Below are 18943 nucleotides of genomic sequence, written 5' to 3'. Positions count from 1 at the left end.
TGAAAAAAAATGCAATTGGCTGTGGAAAATGCGATAAAAAGTCTTTCCAAGGTATAAAGAAAGTCTCTTTACAAGTGGCAGCCTCAGTGTGGGACCTGAAGTGGGTTCCAATAAGAACTATAGAAAAGAGGCACCTCGAAATGCAGACATTCAGATAAATTTATTACATCAATTAGCTGACAACTCTAATTTAACTAGTTAAATGAAGGCACATCAATAAGGTATCATGGGGAGGCTGTCAGCACTGATCGTCTGAACGCCATCTCAAGCCAGTATAGATCCCACAGCGAGGACTGAGGCGCTCGTGGAGCCTAGTGTGAGATGTGGTGACATCACTGGACCAGGTGCAACGCGTTTCCGACCGTGGGCCTTGTGGGAATCGCACTCCTTTGTCAAACTTGATAATACACCTGGTCCAGTGACTTTCCTGCGCCTTGAGCACCTCAGCCCTCACTCTGGGATCTTCTCCACTATTCGGCCATCTTCTTGGCATCGAGAGTTGGACTACGCTGGCTTGAGATGGGGTTCCCGATGACCATCACTGCCGACAGCCTCCCCATAATACTTTATTGACGTGCCTTCATTATACTAGCTAAATGTGAGTTGACAACTATTTGATGTAATAAAGTTATCTGAACATATGCACTTGGAGGCGCCTCTCCTTTTCTGTTTACATGTGATCAGCTGAGATTGAACAGAGCTGATAAGATTGTAACTAGCCATTGTGATTGGCCCTTTACCACGATCAACTGTGTCCTAAGGACACAGCGATCACAGAGCCCCAGGGGGCGCGCAGTTCTGAGAGGACGTCCATGGACATCTTCCCAGAATGACAGAGCCGCGCTGTAGCCATCTTTCAGCTATGGTGCGGTATTGAAGTGGTTAACAGATGAACACGCATTACTGTGCAATCTGCTTTATATCTACCATAAGCCATGTAGTGTATGATCTACCTAAAACAAGCCAAATTATTTATTTACATTCAGGAAAGCCTTCTTACTACCCATCTTTAAATGTTTTAATTTGCCCAAATCACTTTATATATGTATTAGACACATTCAGCTGGGCTTGTTATTTAACATTTGAACATTACAAAACAGTTCTAGTTCAATGTGCCTTTACATTATTCACTTGGACTACATCATCTTTGAAAGATCTAAAGTAGATTGTACCATCAGGTAGTAAGGTTTATAGCCAGCATAAGCTACCTGAACGCTTTTTATCGCAAGCACCTGCTCTCCCTTTAGAGAGGGTTTCTGAAAATCTGAATAAACCATTTTAATTAGTAATTTATCTGGTAGTAATAAAGGAAGGAGAAGTCCTGAAGGAATCCCAGCAAAATAAAAATGTTCTCACCTTTCAGGCACGACTGTGTCAGCATCAGCATCCGGAGAGAAAAAGGCTCCAGCTGCAGGTCTTGATGTTCTCAGAGCATCTTTGGATCCTCCTAAATTTGCAATCATTGAGAAAGGCATTGTTACAAGGTTAATTATTTCAGGAGAAAGATACGCAGAATCAAATGTAAACTTTATATTATAAAGCCAGTCCACCCAAACGTGATATTTTGGGCAGGCCATACACAGAGCGAATTGCGTTCCTGCAATCATAAATCATTGGCCAGAATCCGCTGATCGGCTTGTGCCGTACCGAATGACAGCACAGTCACAGTGGCACACACCCCCTAGCTGGAAGGGCTGCATCACGTACATGTACAAGTCTTCCAGGACGGCACCCCGAGAGATGACTGGTCCCACCTGACAGGAAACACAATCAGCAAAAAGGTTAAAACCCCCGCCCATCAGTTGTGAAAAAGTATTGACCCACACCAGTGCACGAGACTGAGAAACACCTCAAATTCATATAACAGCTTAATGATACCAATAGAATGGGTGGGACGTAGGCCTGCCATCCTGGAAGACTTCCCAGGAACACTATTAGCTAGATTCAGGTACGAAGGCTTAAACTTGCGGCGGCGTAGCTTAGCCTGTTTAGGCTACGCCGCCGTTAGTTAGCTAGGCAAGTAATGATTCTCAATGTACTTGCCTGCTAATATACGGCGGCGTAGCCTAAAGCGGGCGGGCGTAAGGGTGCCGAATTCAAATGTCTTGGAGGGGGGGTGTTTTTATGATCGTAATGAGGCTTGACCTCACGTTTTTTACGTTTTTTTTTAACTGCGCATGCGCCGGGCGTCTACATTTCCCAGTGTGCATTGCTGCCAAGTACGCCGCATGGGCCTATTGATTTCGATGTGGACGTAAACTACGTAGATCCCGATTCGCAAACAACGTAAAAATTTTGCGGCGGGAACGGCGGCCATACTTGACATTACTATTCCAACTAGGGCCCAGCTCTAACTTTACGCGGCCTATCTCTTACGTAAACGGCGTAAAAGTACTGCGTCGGCCGGGCGTACGTTCGTGAATCGGCGTATCTCCTCATTTACCAAAATATTGCAATCTAAGATATGTTTAGGCGTATCTCTGTTTGAGCATATGCTTAAACATAGGTCGGCGTAGATTCTGAGTTAGGTCGACTTATCTACTGATAAGTCGGCCTAACTCTACCTGAATCTACCTATATAAGTGTAACAGGTTATTTTCTCAAGTCGTCTTCCAGGACAGCACCCTGAGAGATGAGCAAGTAGCTCAGGCCCACCTTAGGGCTCTGCATATCTGCTCTACCGATGCTCCGGTTCTTTCTTCCTAAGAGGTCTCCAGAGACCGAGTAGAATGTGATTTGAGGTTGGCAGGAACTGAACTACCCGTTTGCTCATAGGCTATGGTAATGGTTTGCCTGATTCATCTTGCTATGACTGCCTTAGAAGCTTGCTGACCCTTTTTCTGTCCGGAAAAACTAATAGGTGACTGGATTTCCTAAACTCCTTCACTCTATCCAAATAAATCAACAAACATCGTCTGACATCTAAACAGTGAAAGGAACTCTCTCTCTCTCTCATTCTGAGGATTAGTACAAAAAGGAAGGAAGGACAATCTCTTGAGTCCTGTGGAACCTCGAGGCTACCTTCGGAAGGTGTCCTCAAAGAAAAGAAAAAAAGGCTCTTTTATTGACAGAGCCTGGATGTCACCTATGCTCCCTGCCAATGTGACGGCCAGTAGGAAGGCTGTGCTAAGGGTGAGTAACTTGAGGGGCATAGGAGCCAATGGCCCAAACGGTGCCCTGGTTAGGGCTTCTAAAACTAAAGTTAGGTCCCAAGGCGAAAATCTGCTCATTTGCAACGGGGACATCCTTTCTCTCGCTGACAAAAAACTTTTTTTAATCAGAGGGTCAAGAGAAAGTCTTTTGTCCAAAAAAAAAAAAAAAAACTGGTCAAGGCTGCAACCTGAACCTTAAGAGTCTTGGCTGTTGGCCCCTGAACCACACCATCCTGGAGAAAATCCAGGATCGCAGGGATCTCTTGTTGGGAAGTCCCCTTTGCCTGGCACCAGCGCAAGAAGACTCCCCAGACCTTGGCATATATACGCCGGGTAACTGGCTTCCTACTTAAAAGGAGGGTGTTGATTGCCCTCTCAGAACACCCCCTTTTGCATAGGCCCTCCCTTACAAGAGCCAAGCCGTCAGTTTGAAGAAACTGGGGTTTGGGTGGCAGACTGTGCCCTGAAGGAGAAGGTCCTGCCTCTCCGGGAGGCGCTGAGGAGGGGACACAGACCAATTATCAAGGTCCTCTTGGGCCGCCAGGGGGTGACCAGAATCAGCTTGCCCTCTGATAGGCTCAATTTGTTTATTATCCTGGGAATCAGAACCGAGGGGGGAAAGGCATAGACCAGGTGGAAATCCCAAACCTGGGCCAATGTGTCTACCCCCTCTGACCTGCTCTCTCTGGAAAGCGAGAAGAACCTCTTCACTTTCCTGTTCTCTCTGCGGTAAAAGAGATCTATCTCTGGGCTGCCGAAGTGCCGACACACCAGGGTGAACACCTTGGGGGTTCAATTCCAACTCCCTTTGGAGGATCGTCTGCCGGCTGAGATAGTCCGCTTCGATATTGTAAACCCCCTTTATATGTACTCTGTTCTGCCCACTCCAGGAGTTCCTGAGCCAGGGACAGAAGAAAGCGCGACCTGGTGCCTCCCCGATTCAGGAAAGCTACCACGGTCATGTTGTCGGAAAGAACCTGGACCTCCCTGCCCTCGATTCTTTCCTCGAAAGACCTTAGGGCCTCCCGGACCGCCAAAAGCTCACGGAAGTTGGAGGAGGCTTCCCTCTGAGCCCGATTCCAGACACCCTGGGCTCAAAGTTTCTCTAGGTGGGCCCCCCAACCCCAGGCGCTTGCATCCGTCTTCACCCTGAGGGGTTGATGCTGGGCCCAAAGGAGACCCACCTAAGGACTGAGCCACCACCGCAAGGACCCCTCCCGGGAATGGAGACACTGACAACTAGTGACCGTCTTTTTCCATCCCAGGAGGATAGAAGGAATTGCTGAAGAGCCCGGGAATAAAGCCTAGTCCATGGTACCGGGGGGGATACAAGAAATCATCAATCCGAGGACTCTCATTATCCTTCTGTAGGAGACGTTTTCTGTTTCTAGAAGGTATAATACTGCTGCCATGAGGCCCTCTACTTATCCCTGAGGCAAGATAAGTTTCTGTGCAGCAGAATCTACCAGGAATTCCAAATAGACCTTGGTCTGAGCAGGAATCAAAGATGACTTTTCCTGGCTGATTAAACGGCGCTGAGAGGAAGTGGTGTCATTCCCCTTCCGAGCGCTGGAAAGATGTGACCGAGCTCCGAGAAGCTCATCAGCGCCATCCACCCTGCCAGCCACTGCGCGACCCTGCAGGAGCCTTTAGTAGTCGGAGAACACCAGCCCCTGAAGTTCTGGGTAGCCCACTGTACCCAGAGTCCTACAATCCTTATGCCGCGTACACACGATAATTTATCGGCATGAAAAATAACAATGTTTTTCGTCATGTTGCCCACACACCATCGTTTTAAAAAAATGCTCTAGCAAAGCGCGGTGACGTACAACACGTACGACGGCACTGTAAAGGGGAAGTTCCATGTGGATGACGCCACCCTTGGGGCTGCTTTAGCCGATTCCGTGTTAGTAAAAGACGATTCGCGCTTTTCTGTCTGTTACAGCGTGATGAATGTGCTTACTCCAATACGAATGGTAGTTTTACCAGAACGAGCGCTCCCGTCTCATAACTTGTCTCTGAGCATGCGCAGGTTTTTAACGTTGTTTTAGCCCACACACGATCATTTTTTACAACCCGAAAAACGACATTGTTTAAAACGTCGTTAAAAAATGCAGCATGTTCGATTTTTTTTTTTGTCGTTTTTCAGAACCCGAAAAATTATGTGAAGCCCAAACACGATCATTTTAAATGATATTTTTTAAAAACAACGTTTTTTTTCATGCCGAAAAATGATCGTGTGTACGCGGCATCAGGTGGGGCTCTTCCAGTCCCTGTTGCCCCCCACTGAGAAAATAGGGAGACCCCCACCCCAGAAAGGTTAAAACCCACCAGACCCAAAAAGCTTCACAAGCTTGCGGTCTGGCTCCCAGGGGGATCGCACCAGCCCAAGGCTTCGGGTCTTAGGAAAAAAAATAAACGGTTTCGCTGTGGGAAAACACAATCGAGAACTGAGGAGCACAGAAAGGGGGCTGTTTTTTTTTACCTCTTTGCCGATTGTGTTTCCTGTCAGGTGGGACCAGTCATCTCTCAGGGTGCTGTCCTGAAAGACGACTTGAGAAAACTATTTTCAATTCTATGTACGAATTAAGTTGTTATAATAATTTGCAATTTCTGTCCCTTACCTTCACCGCCATCACTCCACCCTCTCCGTACTTCCTCATCTTCATCTCCGGAATCCCTCGCCAGCACAGCACCGCACCCCATCCGCCGTATAGCTGCACCTGGAGTTTTTTCAATAACCAATGGTGCCTGCGTTCCAGGTACCAACATGGAGTCATCCTCGCTGTCTTCTGCTATGGTAGTCTCCGCCTCAATTTTTTTCAGTATGGTGTATCGACAAGCCACATCAGCGAAAAGCAAAAAGTCCCCAGTAGACAAAGAGTAGCGCACATCTGGCTCCAGGGCCATCTTGCTGCGCCGAGTCTTGTTCAGGCTGCCATTGTCACAGATGGTATGACAGTCCCCAGTAACACACAAGACGGCATGTTTCTTTGACACAGACTGGGCTGGCAGGGTGATATCACAACTGGAGTGACGCCCAATGACATTGGGGCCTTGGTAGATGGGGTAATCTGTAAACACGACATAAAAGGGGGTCAGAAAAAAAACACTCCATCTAAAATATACACAACATGCAATCATTATCATTTTAGAAATATGCAACCCGTGAAGGATATTTCTGTGGTATTAAAACTGTAACTTTAAAGTTGATCTAAACCCCAACTGGGTGCGATTAAAGTGATATTTTAGTTTAAAAAACCTGAAAGGTTTAATAACAAACATGTCATACGTACCTGCTCCATGCATTGGTTTTGCACAGAACAGCCCAATCCTCCTTTTCTGGGGTCCCCCTTTGGGACACTTAATGCCCCTCCGCTTCGGCAAGTTCCCCCTGGGGGCACCCATGCATGCTCGCTCCCGAGCCACCCAGTCTGCGTCTATTGACACAGACTGGGCAACTCGCGCCCATTCCCCACTCCCTCGTCACAACATTTGATTGACAGCAGTGGGAGTCAATGGCTGCCACTGCTATTAATCTGCCCAATAAGGAGTGAGACAGCAGCAAGAGCTTCTGCTCTTGTGCGCGTTGCTGGATCGGGAGAAGATCAGAATAAAGTGTGGAGGGGCTGGGGTTCTCCTGCAGCACAGAAGGTTTTTTACCTTACTGCATAGCATGCAGTAAGGTGTAAAAAATAAAATAAAATAAAAACCTTGAGGCTGGGTTCACATTTAGGCCACATGCGGCTCGCAGTAGGGGTCTGGCGTGTCCCTGTTCTCTGTTTCAGGGACACATTTTTGCCTGAATTTGGCCCTGAAACAGAGCCAAAGACACACAGGACCTCTATGCAATCCGCTCCGCAACTGCCCCAGAGATGTGTGAACTGGCTCCATAGAGAGCCGGTCACAATCTCCTGTAATGTGAATCGGATGTGGGGGAACCCACACTAGTGTCAACCCTGCCTGAGGCTTTAGAACCATGTTAAGTTTGCTAAAGCACTGTATTAAACAAATTATACTTTTTTAATAAAATGTTGCATTTGTCCCTATGGTATTTCAATGCTGCTGTTCTAGTCCAGCCTCTTTCAGCCACTTATCTACATGCACTTGCTTCTGTGTTGGCTGCACATCATTGGTAGTCATATTTTTTTCTGCCTGCATCTTGCTGGGGAGATTTTATTCATGTCCTGCCCTGAAGAAGCAACAGAGAGAGAAACCTACAAATGGAGGGAACACTCTTTTAGAAAGTTGTCACAGGAATAGGTGTCCCCACTAGAATTTAGAAACTAGATTAAGCGCGAACAACAGAGTGGAAAAAACAAGCATTTAAAAATGTTTGGTAGCCGCGAGGACACAAGCACGCTACAAGCCGCGGCTGTTGTGAGTACGTTTTCAGTCAATTTTTAACAATACCCATATGTGCTTCACGATGCCCTTCCTTATATTCATTTTTTGGGGCGTAGTTCCTTCAATGGATGATAGAGCAGAGCATTCTGTGCACAGATCTTGGACAAGGGGAGCGGTTGCATTATCTGCAGTTTGGGCGAGCAGTTCATCCTGGAAGTTGGAGACATCTTTAACACTTATGCTTACATGCTGGTTTTGATCTGCCATCTGGTAAGAGCAATATTTGTATTCACTGTGTAGCGGTGCGATGATACATACAATGAAGTTGGCACGAGGGCCTTGTCTCTTCTATCCACAATCTCCCCTGGATTCTACCAACTTATGCATATATTTTCAGCACTTCATATAAACTCTTTGCATTTACTTCACATTGTCATCAACAATATTATGCTGGCTGCTAGTGTGTATTTACACATTCTTTTATGCAATATTGTCAACTTAGAGAATGCGGATATTTCTACTCTGAACGTTGTATATTCAAGAGGCCCTGTCAAAGCACTGAGGACCTCATACATGGGAAGTCGTATCCATTTGGTAAGGAGTTGGAGTGCATTATAATTAGGGTTGTCCCCGATATCAATACCAAGCATTTTCCCGAGCACTTGTACTCGGGGAAAATTCTCCGATGCTTCACCCGATACCTAACTGTCCCTGTATTCTCCTCCAGTTCACCCCTCTGTGTCCCCCCTCCGTGCTGCTGTCCTCCTCTATTCTGCACTCCTCCACCGCGCTCCGTGTCCCCCCTCTGTGCTGCTGCTGTGCTCCTCCATTATTCTGCACTCCTCCACCGCGCTCCGTGTCCCCCCTCCGTGCTCCTGCTGTGCTCCTCCATTATTCTGCACTCCTCCACCGCGCTCCGTGTCCCCCCTCCGTGCTGCTGCAGTCCTCCTCCATTATTCTGCACTCCTCCACCGCGCTCCGTGTCCCCCCTCCCTGCTGCTGCTATCCTCCTCCATTATTATGCACTCCTCCACCGTGCTCCGTGTCCCCCCTCCGTGCTGCTGCTGTCCTCCTCCATTATTCTGCACTCCTCCACCGCGCTCCGTGTCCCCCCTCCGTGCTGCTGCTGTGCTCCTCCATTATTCTGCACTCCTCCACCGCACTCTGTGTCTCCCCTCCATGCTCCTGCTGTGCTCTGCGTTCTTCTGCTCTCCCCCTCCGCGCTCAGTGTCCCCCCTCCGTGCAGCTGCTGTCCTCCATTATTCTGTTCTCCACGCTCAGTGTCCCCCCTCTGTGCTGCTGTTGTCCTCCATTATTCTGTTCTCCCTCTCCGCTCTCAGTTTCCCCTCTCCGTGCTGCTGCTGTCCTCCTCCATTATTCTGTTCTCCCCCTCCGCGCTCAGTGTCCCCCCTTCCGTGCTGCTGCTGTCCTCCTTCGTTCATCTGCACTCCCACCACCGCACTCCGTGTCCCCCCTCCGTGCTGCTGCTCTCTCCTCCGCGCTCGATGTCACCCTCCATGTCTCCCTTTGAGCTCTGTGTCACCCCCGGCTCCTACCTTTTCTGAATGAACAGAGTCAGTGATCACGATGCTTCAGTTTATGAATCAGTTTATGAATGGAGAGGAGCCTCTGTCTCCTGTCTATTAATTTTCAGTGCAGCTGAGAAAGGGACTGGGGAATCTGTGTCCTTAGTCCCTTTCTCTGTCTCAAAAGGGGAGATGTCAGAGGTCCTGATATCTCACCAAAGCCCCCAACAGGGCTTAAAAAAAAAATTGAAATAAATAATAATAATAATAAAAAAAAAAAAAATTGTAAAAAAAAATAAAAATTTAAATAAAAAACAAACACACTGATACCATCCACTCCCCCCCCCCCCCCAAGAAAGCATTTTAAAAAAACATAAAAAATAGTAAAAAAATAAATAAAAATACTGACACATGTGCCACTGTCACATGACATCAAAAAAGTATTGGTATTCGGTATCTGCGAGTACTTAAAATATTGGTACTTGTACTCGGTCTTAAAAACGTGGTATCGGGACAACCCTAATAATAATGGTGGAACACTGAAGTGGACACAGCTTGCTGAGTGGATCACGTTTATTCACAACAAATGTGGACTTTTTTTGCAATTTAATTACACTTTTTAATTGTTCGGCTTTAAAGGTGCACTGATGAGATTTATTACTGAATCAAAGTGAATTTAGTTTAATGTTTGCAAGCTTTTGATTCGTTTTTTCACTTGTTTATTTAAAAGGAACAGTGCTTCGGCGCGCGCGGGACGGTAGAGTGGCGCGCGGGGGACGGTAGAGTGGCGCGCGGGACGGTAGAACGGCGTGCCAATCGGAACCCTGGCGGGCCTAGATAAGACAGCTCAGGAACCATGACAGGTTGCTGGTTTGTTGTCAGCTTCCTGTTGCACCTGACTTCCTGTTTACCTGTGCCTGAACCTTGTTGTGACCCGGATCGGCTTGACTACTCTGCTCTTCTCTCCTGGACCTGACCCCTGGCTTGTTTCTCGGATCTGCTACTTGCCTCCAGCCCCTGACCTTCTGCCTGCACCTTGGATCTGCTATTTGTCTCCAGCCCCTGACCTGCTGATTGGACTTCTTGGACTGATTCCTTGTCTCTCGTGTTTGACCCTCGGCCTGCTCTTGGTGACCTCCCTCCTGTCTTGCTCCTGCAGCTCAGCGCTACCAGACCATCTAGCAAGATCCACCTTTCCTGCTGGTAGCCAGTGCCTCTTCGTGCCATCCTGCCTCTGTCTCACCTCCAGGGGGCGGAGAGCACCAAGTCGCAAGGTTGAACCGCTCTCGGCATCTCGGCCTTGGTGAGTAAACACCTGACAAGCTCTTTCTTCCCCTGCCTTACTATCCCTGGCCCACCCTCTTATTCACTGAATTTCAGTTATGTCAATCATGGTGCCTCAATATCACATGCGGGTGTAACCTAGGGTGATCTGCATGCAAATGTTGTTCGCTTGGAAACATCTACTTTGTCAGACATCCACCATCCCTGTTTGCATCAGGGCTGAGAGCTCAAGAGAAACACTAAGGCAGGGTGCCCATGGCCAGATGATGTTTTGGTCAATCCATTATGTATAACCTCTGTGCCATGTACTTAGGGATCACCCACTCACCCTGTGCAGGTCCATGAGTCCCAGCAAACATATGCAGGTTTCCGACAGGTTTGTGTCTTTCTACCGCAGTCTCCTCTACTTCATCTTCCCAATCCAAGCGCTGTGTCAGATCCATTCTAGAAAACAAAGGCAAAATTTAGTTTCTTGTGGTACAATGAGCACATAAAACTGACAGAAATTCATACTCAACATCAAAGAGGACTAGACAGCAATACATATTCAATATCAAAAAGAGAACTGGTTTAGACCAGTTCTAAGGCAATACCCATGCTGACATAGAGAGATCTTGTGCTGCCTTCAGGTACCGGTTTTAGCCACACTGCTGCATCACAGTAATGCGGTTATGTGTGTTGTTGGCCTGCAGTGCCATTCATTCAATCTGAATAGCACCTCAATGATTATTCACTGTGGGACACTGCAACACACACTAAAGCACAAGTAAACCTAAAGTGTCATCATAGTGTTTCTAAACTGCTATCAAAAGCAACCACGTCATAGTGCCTTCAAGTCAGCAGAGCTTTGCTTCCAAGCACCCAATGTGCCCTGGATCCTGGTGACACTTTAGTATGCAAACACCTACCAGATTGGGAACAAGGACCTGCCACCTACTGTTGTGCTATTGGCTTACTACTGCGATATGGAGCTTCTCCGGACAGAAGTGTAGCAGAGGAGGAGGAACCAGGTACCATGAGACAAAAGTGACCATTTAGAAAAATGTATAAGAAATATAATAAAATAAACTATGGAATGGCAAGAACGCCAAAACAAAAACGACGTCTGCATCAAATGTTAATTTCAAGAAAACATTACATTGCCAAGATCTGCTCAGTCCTTGCTGTAAAAGTCATCATCTACTGTGGTAAAGTAACGATGACCTTAGATCTTGGATGAGATTACCATTGCTTTGTTGAAAGGGATAACTCTTTGTTGATATCACCACTGTATACACATGACCAGTACTTTTAATCAAACTTCAGAAATACCTGAAAACATGCTATTCTGTGTAAGAATAGGTTCACATTGATGTGGCTCTGTGAGGCGCGTTTCGTATGGGCACGTCTGCCCATTCATTTGAATGGGTTGCCAAGCCACCTGAAACACAAAGAAAAGGTCCCTGCACCATTTCTGGAATTGTAGCTCGCACAAGAGCAGCAAGTGTAGTGCGGTTCCCAGTGCGGGAGCAATTTTCAGTGCGTTCTATTAGGATTAATGGCACCCATCTCCTGCGTTTTTCTGTGTGGGTGGTTGCGGCTGTGGGAACAAGGGCGGATCCGCAGCAGGAACCACCCGCACAGATGTGAACCTAACCTACCATCATACATGTGTGTAGAATAGACATGGCAAAATATAACCTCTATATAATGCTATTGAAGGATATCTAGATATGGCATAAGCCTGCTAACATTAACATTAGATAAGATATAAATATACAGGTTTCTACAAACACATTCCAAGCATAACTTTATGGGTAATGATTATCAAAAAGAGAAGTCCATTCTACATTAAATAACAAATGTGCTACTGTAAAAAAAAAAGGTCCCACAGCAACCAAACACTACTTTAAAGTAGTTGTAAACCCTTACAGACCACTTTTACCTACAGGCAAGCCTAGATTAAGGCATACCTGTAGGTGCAAGAAATCTCTCCCAAACCTAAAAGGTTTAGGAGATATTTTCAGAAAGGAAAGGCACCGATTGCTACGTAGACAATTGCGCAGGCTCACCGAGCGTGCCGTTTTCAATGCGGATCGTGCCATATGCGCATTCGCGGGAGTGACGTCTTTGCGGCTCCGGCCAGTCACAGAGCCGGAGCCGCGATACCCGGAAGTCACTCCGGGAGAGATGGTGGCGATGGAGGAGAGCAAGGACAACCCCTTTAAGGGCGCATTCACTGTAAATCAGAAAAAGATTTGGTGGTTAGTGGAAGGAATACCCTGCTACAGTACTTAAAGAGGAGGTCCAGCCCACCCCACGAAAAATAAAAGTCAGCAGCTACAAATACTGCAGCTGCTGACTTTTAATATATATGGACACTTACCAGTCCAGGGAGCCCACAATGTCGGCACCCCAGCTGATCTTTGGATCGACTGTCGGGTACAGCGGCCACCATTCCTGGTAACAGCCGGTTTCCTACTGCGCATGCGCGCTGAGCTTTCTAATTGGCCCAGCGGCGGAGGAAGGAGAAGGGCGGCTGAACTATGGAAAGACGGCGCCATCTCCGAAAGTGGGGAATGGTACCTGTTAAAAACAGGTACCCTTTCCCCCCTCCCCCCTGAAAGGTGCCAAATGTGGCACCGGAGAGGAGACAGATAAGTGGTAGTTTCACTTTTGAGTGGAACTCCGCTTTAAAAGAGAAGTATTTCTTATTTTTTTAAAGAATCATACTTACCTAGATGATACACATCTGTCCCCTGTTGGCTCTGACATGGAGAACCGAGCAAACACTGATGATCACTCAGTTCTAACAGCTCCCTGAGCAGACAGAGCTCTCTGCTCTGCCCCCTCCCCCACACTCAATAGAGCACTGAGCTGTGGATGGGGCAGGAGCGGCTGGGCTCAGGCTCTCAGTGGCTCACTGAGAGGCTGAGCTGGGTGCTGGTTCAGGTACGTGGGCAGATCCTATATATACATACACACACACACACATACATACATACATACATACATACATACATACATACATACATACATACATACATACATACATACATATATATAGATAGATAGTACAGACCAAAAGTTTGGACACACCTTCTCAAAGAGTTTTCTTTATTTTCATGACTATGGAAATTGTAGATTCACACTGAAGGCATTAAAACTATGAAGTAACACATGTGGAATTATACATAACAAAAAAGTGTGAAACAACTGAAAATATATTTCATATTCTGGTTCTTCAAAGTAGCCACCTTTTGCAGCAGACACATCTCTAGAACTGGTAAGAGGAGACTGTGTGAATCAGGCCTTCATGGTAGAATATCTGCTAGGAAACCACTGCTAAAGAAAGGCAACAAGCAGACGAGACTTGTTTGGGCTAAAGAACACAAGGAATGGACATTAGACCAGTGGAAATCTGTGCTTTGGTCTGATGAGTCCAAACTTGAGATCTTCGGTTCCAACCCTCGTGTCTTTGTGTGACGCAGAAAAGGTGAACGGATGGACTCTACATGCCTGGTTCCCACCGTGAAGCATGGAGGAGGAGGTGTGATGGTGTGGGGGTGCTTTGCTGGTGACACTGTTGGGGATTTATTCAAAATTGAAGGCATACTGAACCAGCATGGCTACCACAGCATCTTGCAGCGGCATGCTATTCCATCCGTTTTGCATTTAGTTGGACCATCATTTATTTTTCAACAGGACAATGACCCCAAACACACCTCCAGGCTGTGTAAGGGCTATTTGACCAAGAAGGAGAGTGATGGGGTGCTGCACCAGGTGACTACCTCTTGAAGCTCATCAAGAGAATGCCAAGAGTGTGCCAAGAGTGTGCCAAGCAGTAATCAAAGCAAAAGGTGGCTACTTTGAAGAACCTAGAATATGAAATATATTTTCAGTTGTTTCACACTTTTTTGTTATGTATAATTCCACATGTGTTAATTCATAGTTTTGATGCCTTCAGTGTGAATCTACAATTTTCATAGTCATGAAAATAAAGAAAACTCTTTGAATGAGAAGGTGTGTCCAAACTTTTGGTCTGTACTGTGTATATATATATATATATATATATATATATATATATATATATATATATATATATATATATATATATATATATATATATATATATATATATATATATATATATATATATATATATATATATATAATTATTTTTTTCCTAGTTTAATTAATAATTAACGGTTGATCCAGGCAATCAATATACTTTTTCTATGTGGGCAGATCCTGACTTAATCGACGTGATCTTGCCTGAGCCTGCACCAGCTCTGTGACTTCAGCCCGCTGTCTGCTGAAAACGGCTTTACAGGAGTACAGAACAAATTGCACTCCTGCAATCCATAGGAGAAGTACAGCCAAACAAGCTTTGGCTGTACTTCTCAGTGTGAATAAAAAAATCAACAATTTATTATTATTATTTTGTTTAAAAAAAAAAAAAAAAATTATATATATGATTTTGTTTATTTAAATCAAATAAAAAAAATATATTTTTTATTAAAATGCTTTTGGAGTAAAAATCGATCTAAAGATAGTTTTCTATTTAAGATAGATTGATAATTTAATTTATTCAGCATGAAATGGAGCTTAGTTATGTAGCATGAGGCTGTATATTCTGCAATATTTACATTTTTGGTAAACTCATTTAAAGGGCTTGTAAAGGTAAAAAATTGTTTTCCTAAATGGCTTCCTTTACCTTAGGCTCCATTCACACCTGAGCGGCAAAACGCCTGAAGCGCGACGCTCAGATACGCTGGAGGGGGAAAATAACATTGTTGTCTATGGAGATGGTTCACATCTCCACGCCGATCGCGTGAAGCTCAAACAAGTCCCGGACCCTTTTTTGCCGCGCGTATTCAGGCGGCTTCGGCGTTTGGCATAGCTGACAATGACTTGTAAAAAACATTGGGTTAAAAACGCTGCATTTTGTCGCGGCAAATCGCGGTACAAAACGCCGCAATTTGTCGCGGCAAATCGCGGTACAAAACGCTGCGCTAAGGTGTGAATGCAGCCTTTTAGTGCAGTCCTCCTTCACATACCTCATCCTTCCATTTTGCTTTTAAATGTCCTTATTTCTTCAGAGAAATCCTCACTTCCTGTTCTTATGTCTGTAACTACACACCGTATTGTGAGGCTTTCTCCCTGGTGTGGAGTGTCATGATCGCCCCCTCCCTTGGACTACAGGAGAGTCAGGACGCTCTCTGCGTTGCAGATGGAGAAAGGTGCTGTGTGTTAGTGGGCGCCCTGACTCCCCTGTAGTCCAAGGGAGGGGCGAGCACGACACTCCACACCAGGGAGAAAGCCTTGCATTACTGTGTGTAGTTACAGACAGAAGAACAGGAAGTGAGGATTTCTCAGAAGAAATAAGGACATTTAAAAGTAAAATGGAAGGATGAGGTAAGTGAAGGAGGACTGCACTACGGTAAAGGAAGCTATTTGGGGAAAAAAATTGTACCTTTACAACCCCTTTAATGAATCCAAGCTCTGCAAGCTGAGATAACATGGGCTGTATTTATGCATTCACACAATTTCACAGTAACCATGAGATAAAACAACGAATATTCCTTTATCCCATTGTTTTGCAAATCTACGTACACTACAAACTGTATGATTGTTTGAAGAGAAATGCATCTGCACCAGGCTCTAAGTGTGCAGAGGAAGGACAAGCAGTAAAAATAAAAGTGAAATCTTCTAAGCAGCTTATAAACCTTGAGATTTTTCGGCACATAGCTTGAAGTGCTTTATTCCTCCCTTGAGGAGCAAAAATGGCAGCAGGCCGTAAAAGAGACCCAGTTTGAGAATGTTTTACTGAAGTTCCTCTACCTATGTGTAAAGCAGGTATGTGTGCAAAGTGCAACAAAGAGATGCAAGGCCTGGTGGCCCCAATGAAACATCATGAGAAGATGTGCTGTGATGAAAGAATGTGTTTAAAGTTTGTGGACCCAGCTGATATATTCAGTTCTATTGTTTGTTTTTCAAAGATATTTTGCACTTCAGTTACTAAACATTGATGCAAATCAAACAAGCAAATACAAGAATATGTAATATAATGTTATTGTTTTGATTAAATAAAATAATTTGAGTTCTCCAACTATGTGTGCATAAACCTAAAATCGGCTCCGATATCGAAGTTTTACTAACAGGACGGCTTATTCTAAATAGGAAACCTTCATTTTGTTTTCAAATATTAAAGGGGTTGTAAAGGTTTGTTTTTTATTTTCTAAATTGGTTCCTTTAAGCTAGTGCATTGTTGGTTCACATACCTTTTCCTTCCATTTCCCTTCTAAATGTTTTTATTTCTTTGAATTTCTTCCTGTTCCTCCTCTGTAAGCTGTTCTGGCTGACTAACCCCCAGCCAGAACAGCTCGGATGATGGGGGCAAGCTTACTGAGGAGAAACGGGAAGTGAGAAATTCAGACAAAGAAAAAAAACATTTACAAGGGAAATGGAAGGAAAAGGTAAGTGAACCAACAATGCACTAGCTTAAAGGAACCTATTTAGAAAATAAAAAAACAAACCTTTACAACCCCTTTCAGGATACTAAGTACCAGCAAGAATAAGTCCTTACATTTAGAGGGCACCTGTCACTTCAGGTCCATCATGGCAGCGCCCGTATGCGGGCATCCACTCACCTGCTGCCGCCACATACCTCACCAGCTGTCCCATTAAAGTGAATAGGACTCTTGGTGGGTCAGAGAAGGCGCCGCTGGGGGACAGAGAAGGAGCCGCTGCGGGACAGAGAAGGAGCCGCTGCGGGACAGAGAAGGAGCCGCTGCGGGACAGAGAAGGAGCCGCTGCGGGACAGAGAAGGAGCCGCTGCGGGACAGAGAAGGAGCCGCTGCGGGACAGAGAAGGAGCTGCTGCGGGCATCCACTCACCTGCTGCCGCCACATACCTCACCAGCTGTCCCATTAAAGTGAATAGGACTCTTGGTGGGTCAGAGAAGGCGCCGCTGGGGGACAGAGAAGGAGCCGCTGCGGGACAGAGAAGGAGCCGCTGCGGGACAGAGAAGGAGCCGCTGCGGGCATCCACTCACCTGCTGCCGCCACATACCTCACCAGCTGTCCCATTAAAGTGAATATGACTCTTGGTGGGTCAGAGAAGGCGTCGCTGCGGGACAGAGATGACAGTTTCTCTTTAAAAATTATGATTTAAATCGACTCGATTTAAAATCAAATCCACCCTGGTACTTCTTCAACTTCTTGCCGACCAGCTGCCGAAGTTGTACTGCAGCAGGTTGGCACGGCTGCGCGAATCACCATCATCGTACGTCAGCCGCTTTAAGAAGCTGTAGGGGATGCGCACGCACGCATGCCTGCGACGTGACACCGTTGTGAGCAGAGACGGACCTGTCATCCGCCAGCTCAGCGGAGATCAACGGAGCGATCTCCCACTGAGTGGATCCGCCCAGGGTGAAAGGGGCCTAACAGTTATTAGTGAACCCTCAAGCGATCTGTCAACCCATTCAATGGCGGGTGTCATAGCTGATCACATGTGCATCACCATGGCAACTGCAGATCAAACAGAGGCCACAAGATGGCAGCTTCCTGGGCTGTAAAGGATAGGAGGGTTTAGTTCTGCTTTAAAAAAAAAAAAAGTAAACAATGCGAAGTTTGTACCAATGTATCACTCTGACAGAGCCATAGGGGTTGCATTATCAATGTTTTCACCCATAAACAATAATAAAGAGACCCCCACATTTTCAGAACCTGGGACAGTCTCTATGAGAGGCAGCTGACCATTATAGCCCCCCCAGTCACCCCTGGAATCATACACAGACATCTCAGCAAACTTCAATGCATGGAATGATAAGCCCCAGCCCCTCCCCCAGCACACTCCTCGTCTGTTATACTTTGTTCAGTGCCCAGCAACCCGCCCCGGTACAGGGACGCTCACAGCCGCCCCAAGCCGCCATACAGACCCTCACACACCACAAGTGGGACACACTACACACTATATGTACATAAACATTGTATACACATCAACTCAGCTCACTTCCTGCCTCTCTCCCGCTGCTCCAATGCACGCAGGACCTTCTCCCCGCCCCTCTACAAACCAGCGCACTCTGATTGGTCTACCCTCCTGTCCTTCACCCCCCTGCGTGGCCCAGAAAGGAGATGGGAACGTCGCAGCAGTGTCTGCTACTGATTCTAGATTCCCCGCTTCTGATTGGCTTCTGCGTTATAAGTTTGCTTCTGATTGGCCCTTGCGTTATAAGTTCGCTGAAAGTTTGTTTCCGATTGGCTCTTGTGTTCTAAATTCGCTGAAAGTTCAAACACTAGAGAAGTAATTATTGTAATGTACGTGTCCTCCTCGCTGGAACCATTTTGTTGGAAGAGATGATGGGATTAATTGATCTAGGGGGAAATGGCTGCCCGTTTTGCGCATTCTCAGCAGAGCTGTTTGTAGAAGTGCGCGCCCCTTGTCCTGTGCAGGATGTGTGTGATCAGGAAGTTCTACCTGAGCTCCCTGCAGACCGTTATGTGGAGCCGTGTACAGTTTACTGTTCTCTCAGCTGCCTGGGCTGACCATACACATACAATTTCTATCGATCGCCCTACAATCCATTGACATGGGAAATTGCACGTTTTTAATTTGCCTGAATACGTGCTTCACATTTTATCCAGTCATGAG

General features: G+C 46.1%; 1 protein-coding gene across 3 annotated transcripts in view; it reads right to left on the bottom strand.

The window, feature by feature from the left end:
• The window catches only part of MDC1 (mediator of DNA damage checkpoint 1), a 70487-nt gene extending 52110 nt beyond the window's left edge, over nt 1–18377 (bottom strand). For all 3 annotated transcript variants that reach the window (XM_040323472.1, XM_040323474.1, XM_040323473.1), the window contains exons 1-4: nt 18305–18377; nt 10638–10753; nt 5777–6226; nt 1357–1447 (exon numbers count right to left, since the gene is read on the bottom strand). In XM_040323472.1, coding sequence (XP_040179406.1) covers nt 1357–1447; nt 5777–6226; nt 10638–10752 — 656 coding nt within the window. In that variant the 5' untranslated portion in view covers nt 10753; nt 18305–18377. The remainder of the gene's footprint in view (nt 1–1356; nt 1448–5776; nt 6227–10637; nt 10754–18304) is intronic.
• Nucleotides 18378–18943: the final 566 nt, after the last annotated feature.

Source organism: Rana temporaria, chromosome 9 (assembly GCF_905171775.1).
Source record: "Rana temporaria chromosome 9, aRanTem1.1, whole genome shotgun sequence".
NCBI lineage: Eukaryota > Metazoa > Chordata > Amphibia > Anura > Ranidae > Rana > Rana temporaria.
The sequence above is the reverse complement of the archived record's forward strand: the minus strand, read 5'-3'. Positions and strand labels throughout refer to the sequence as shown.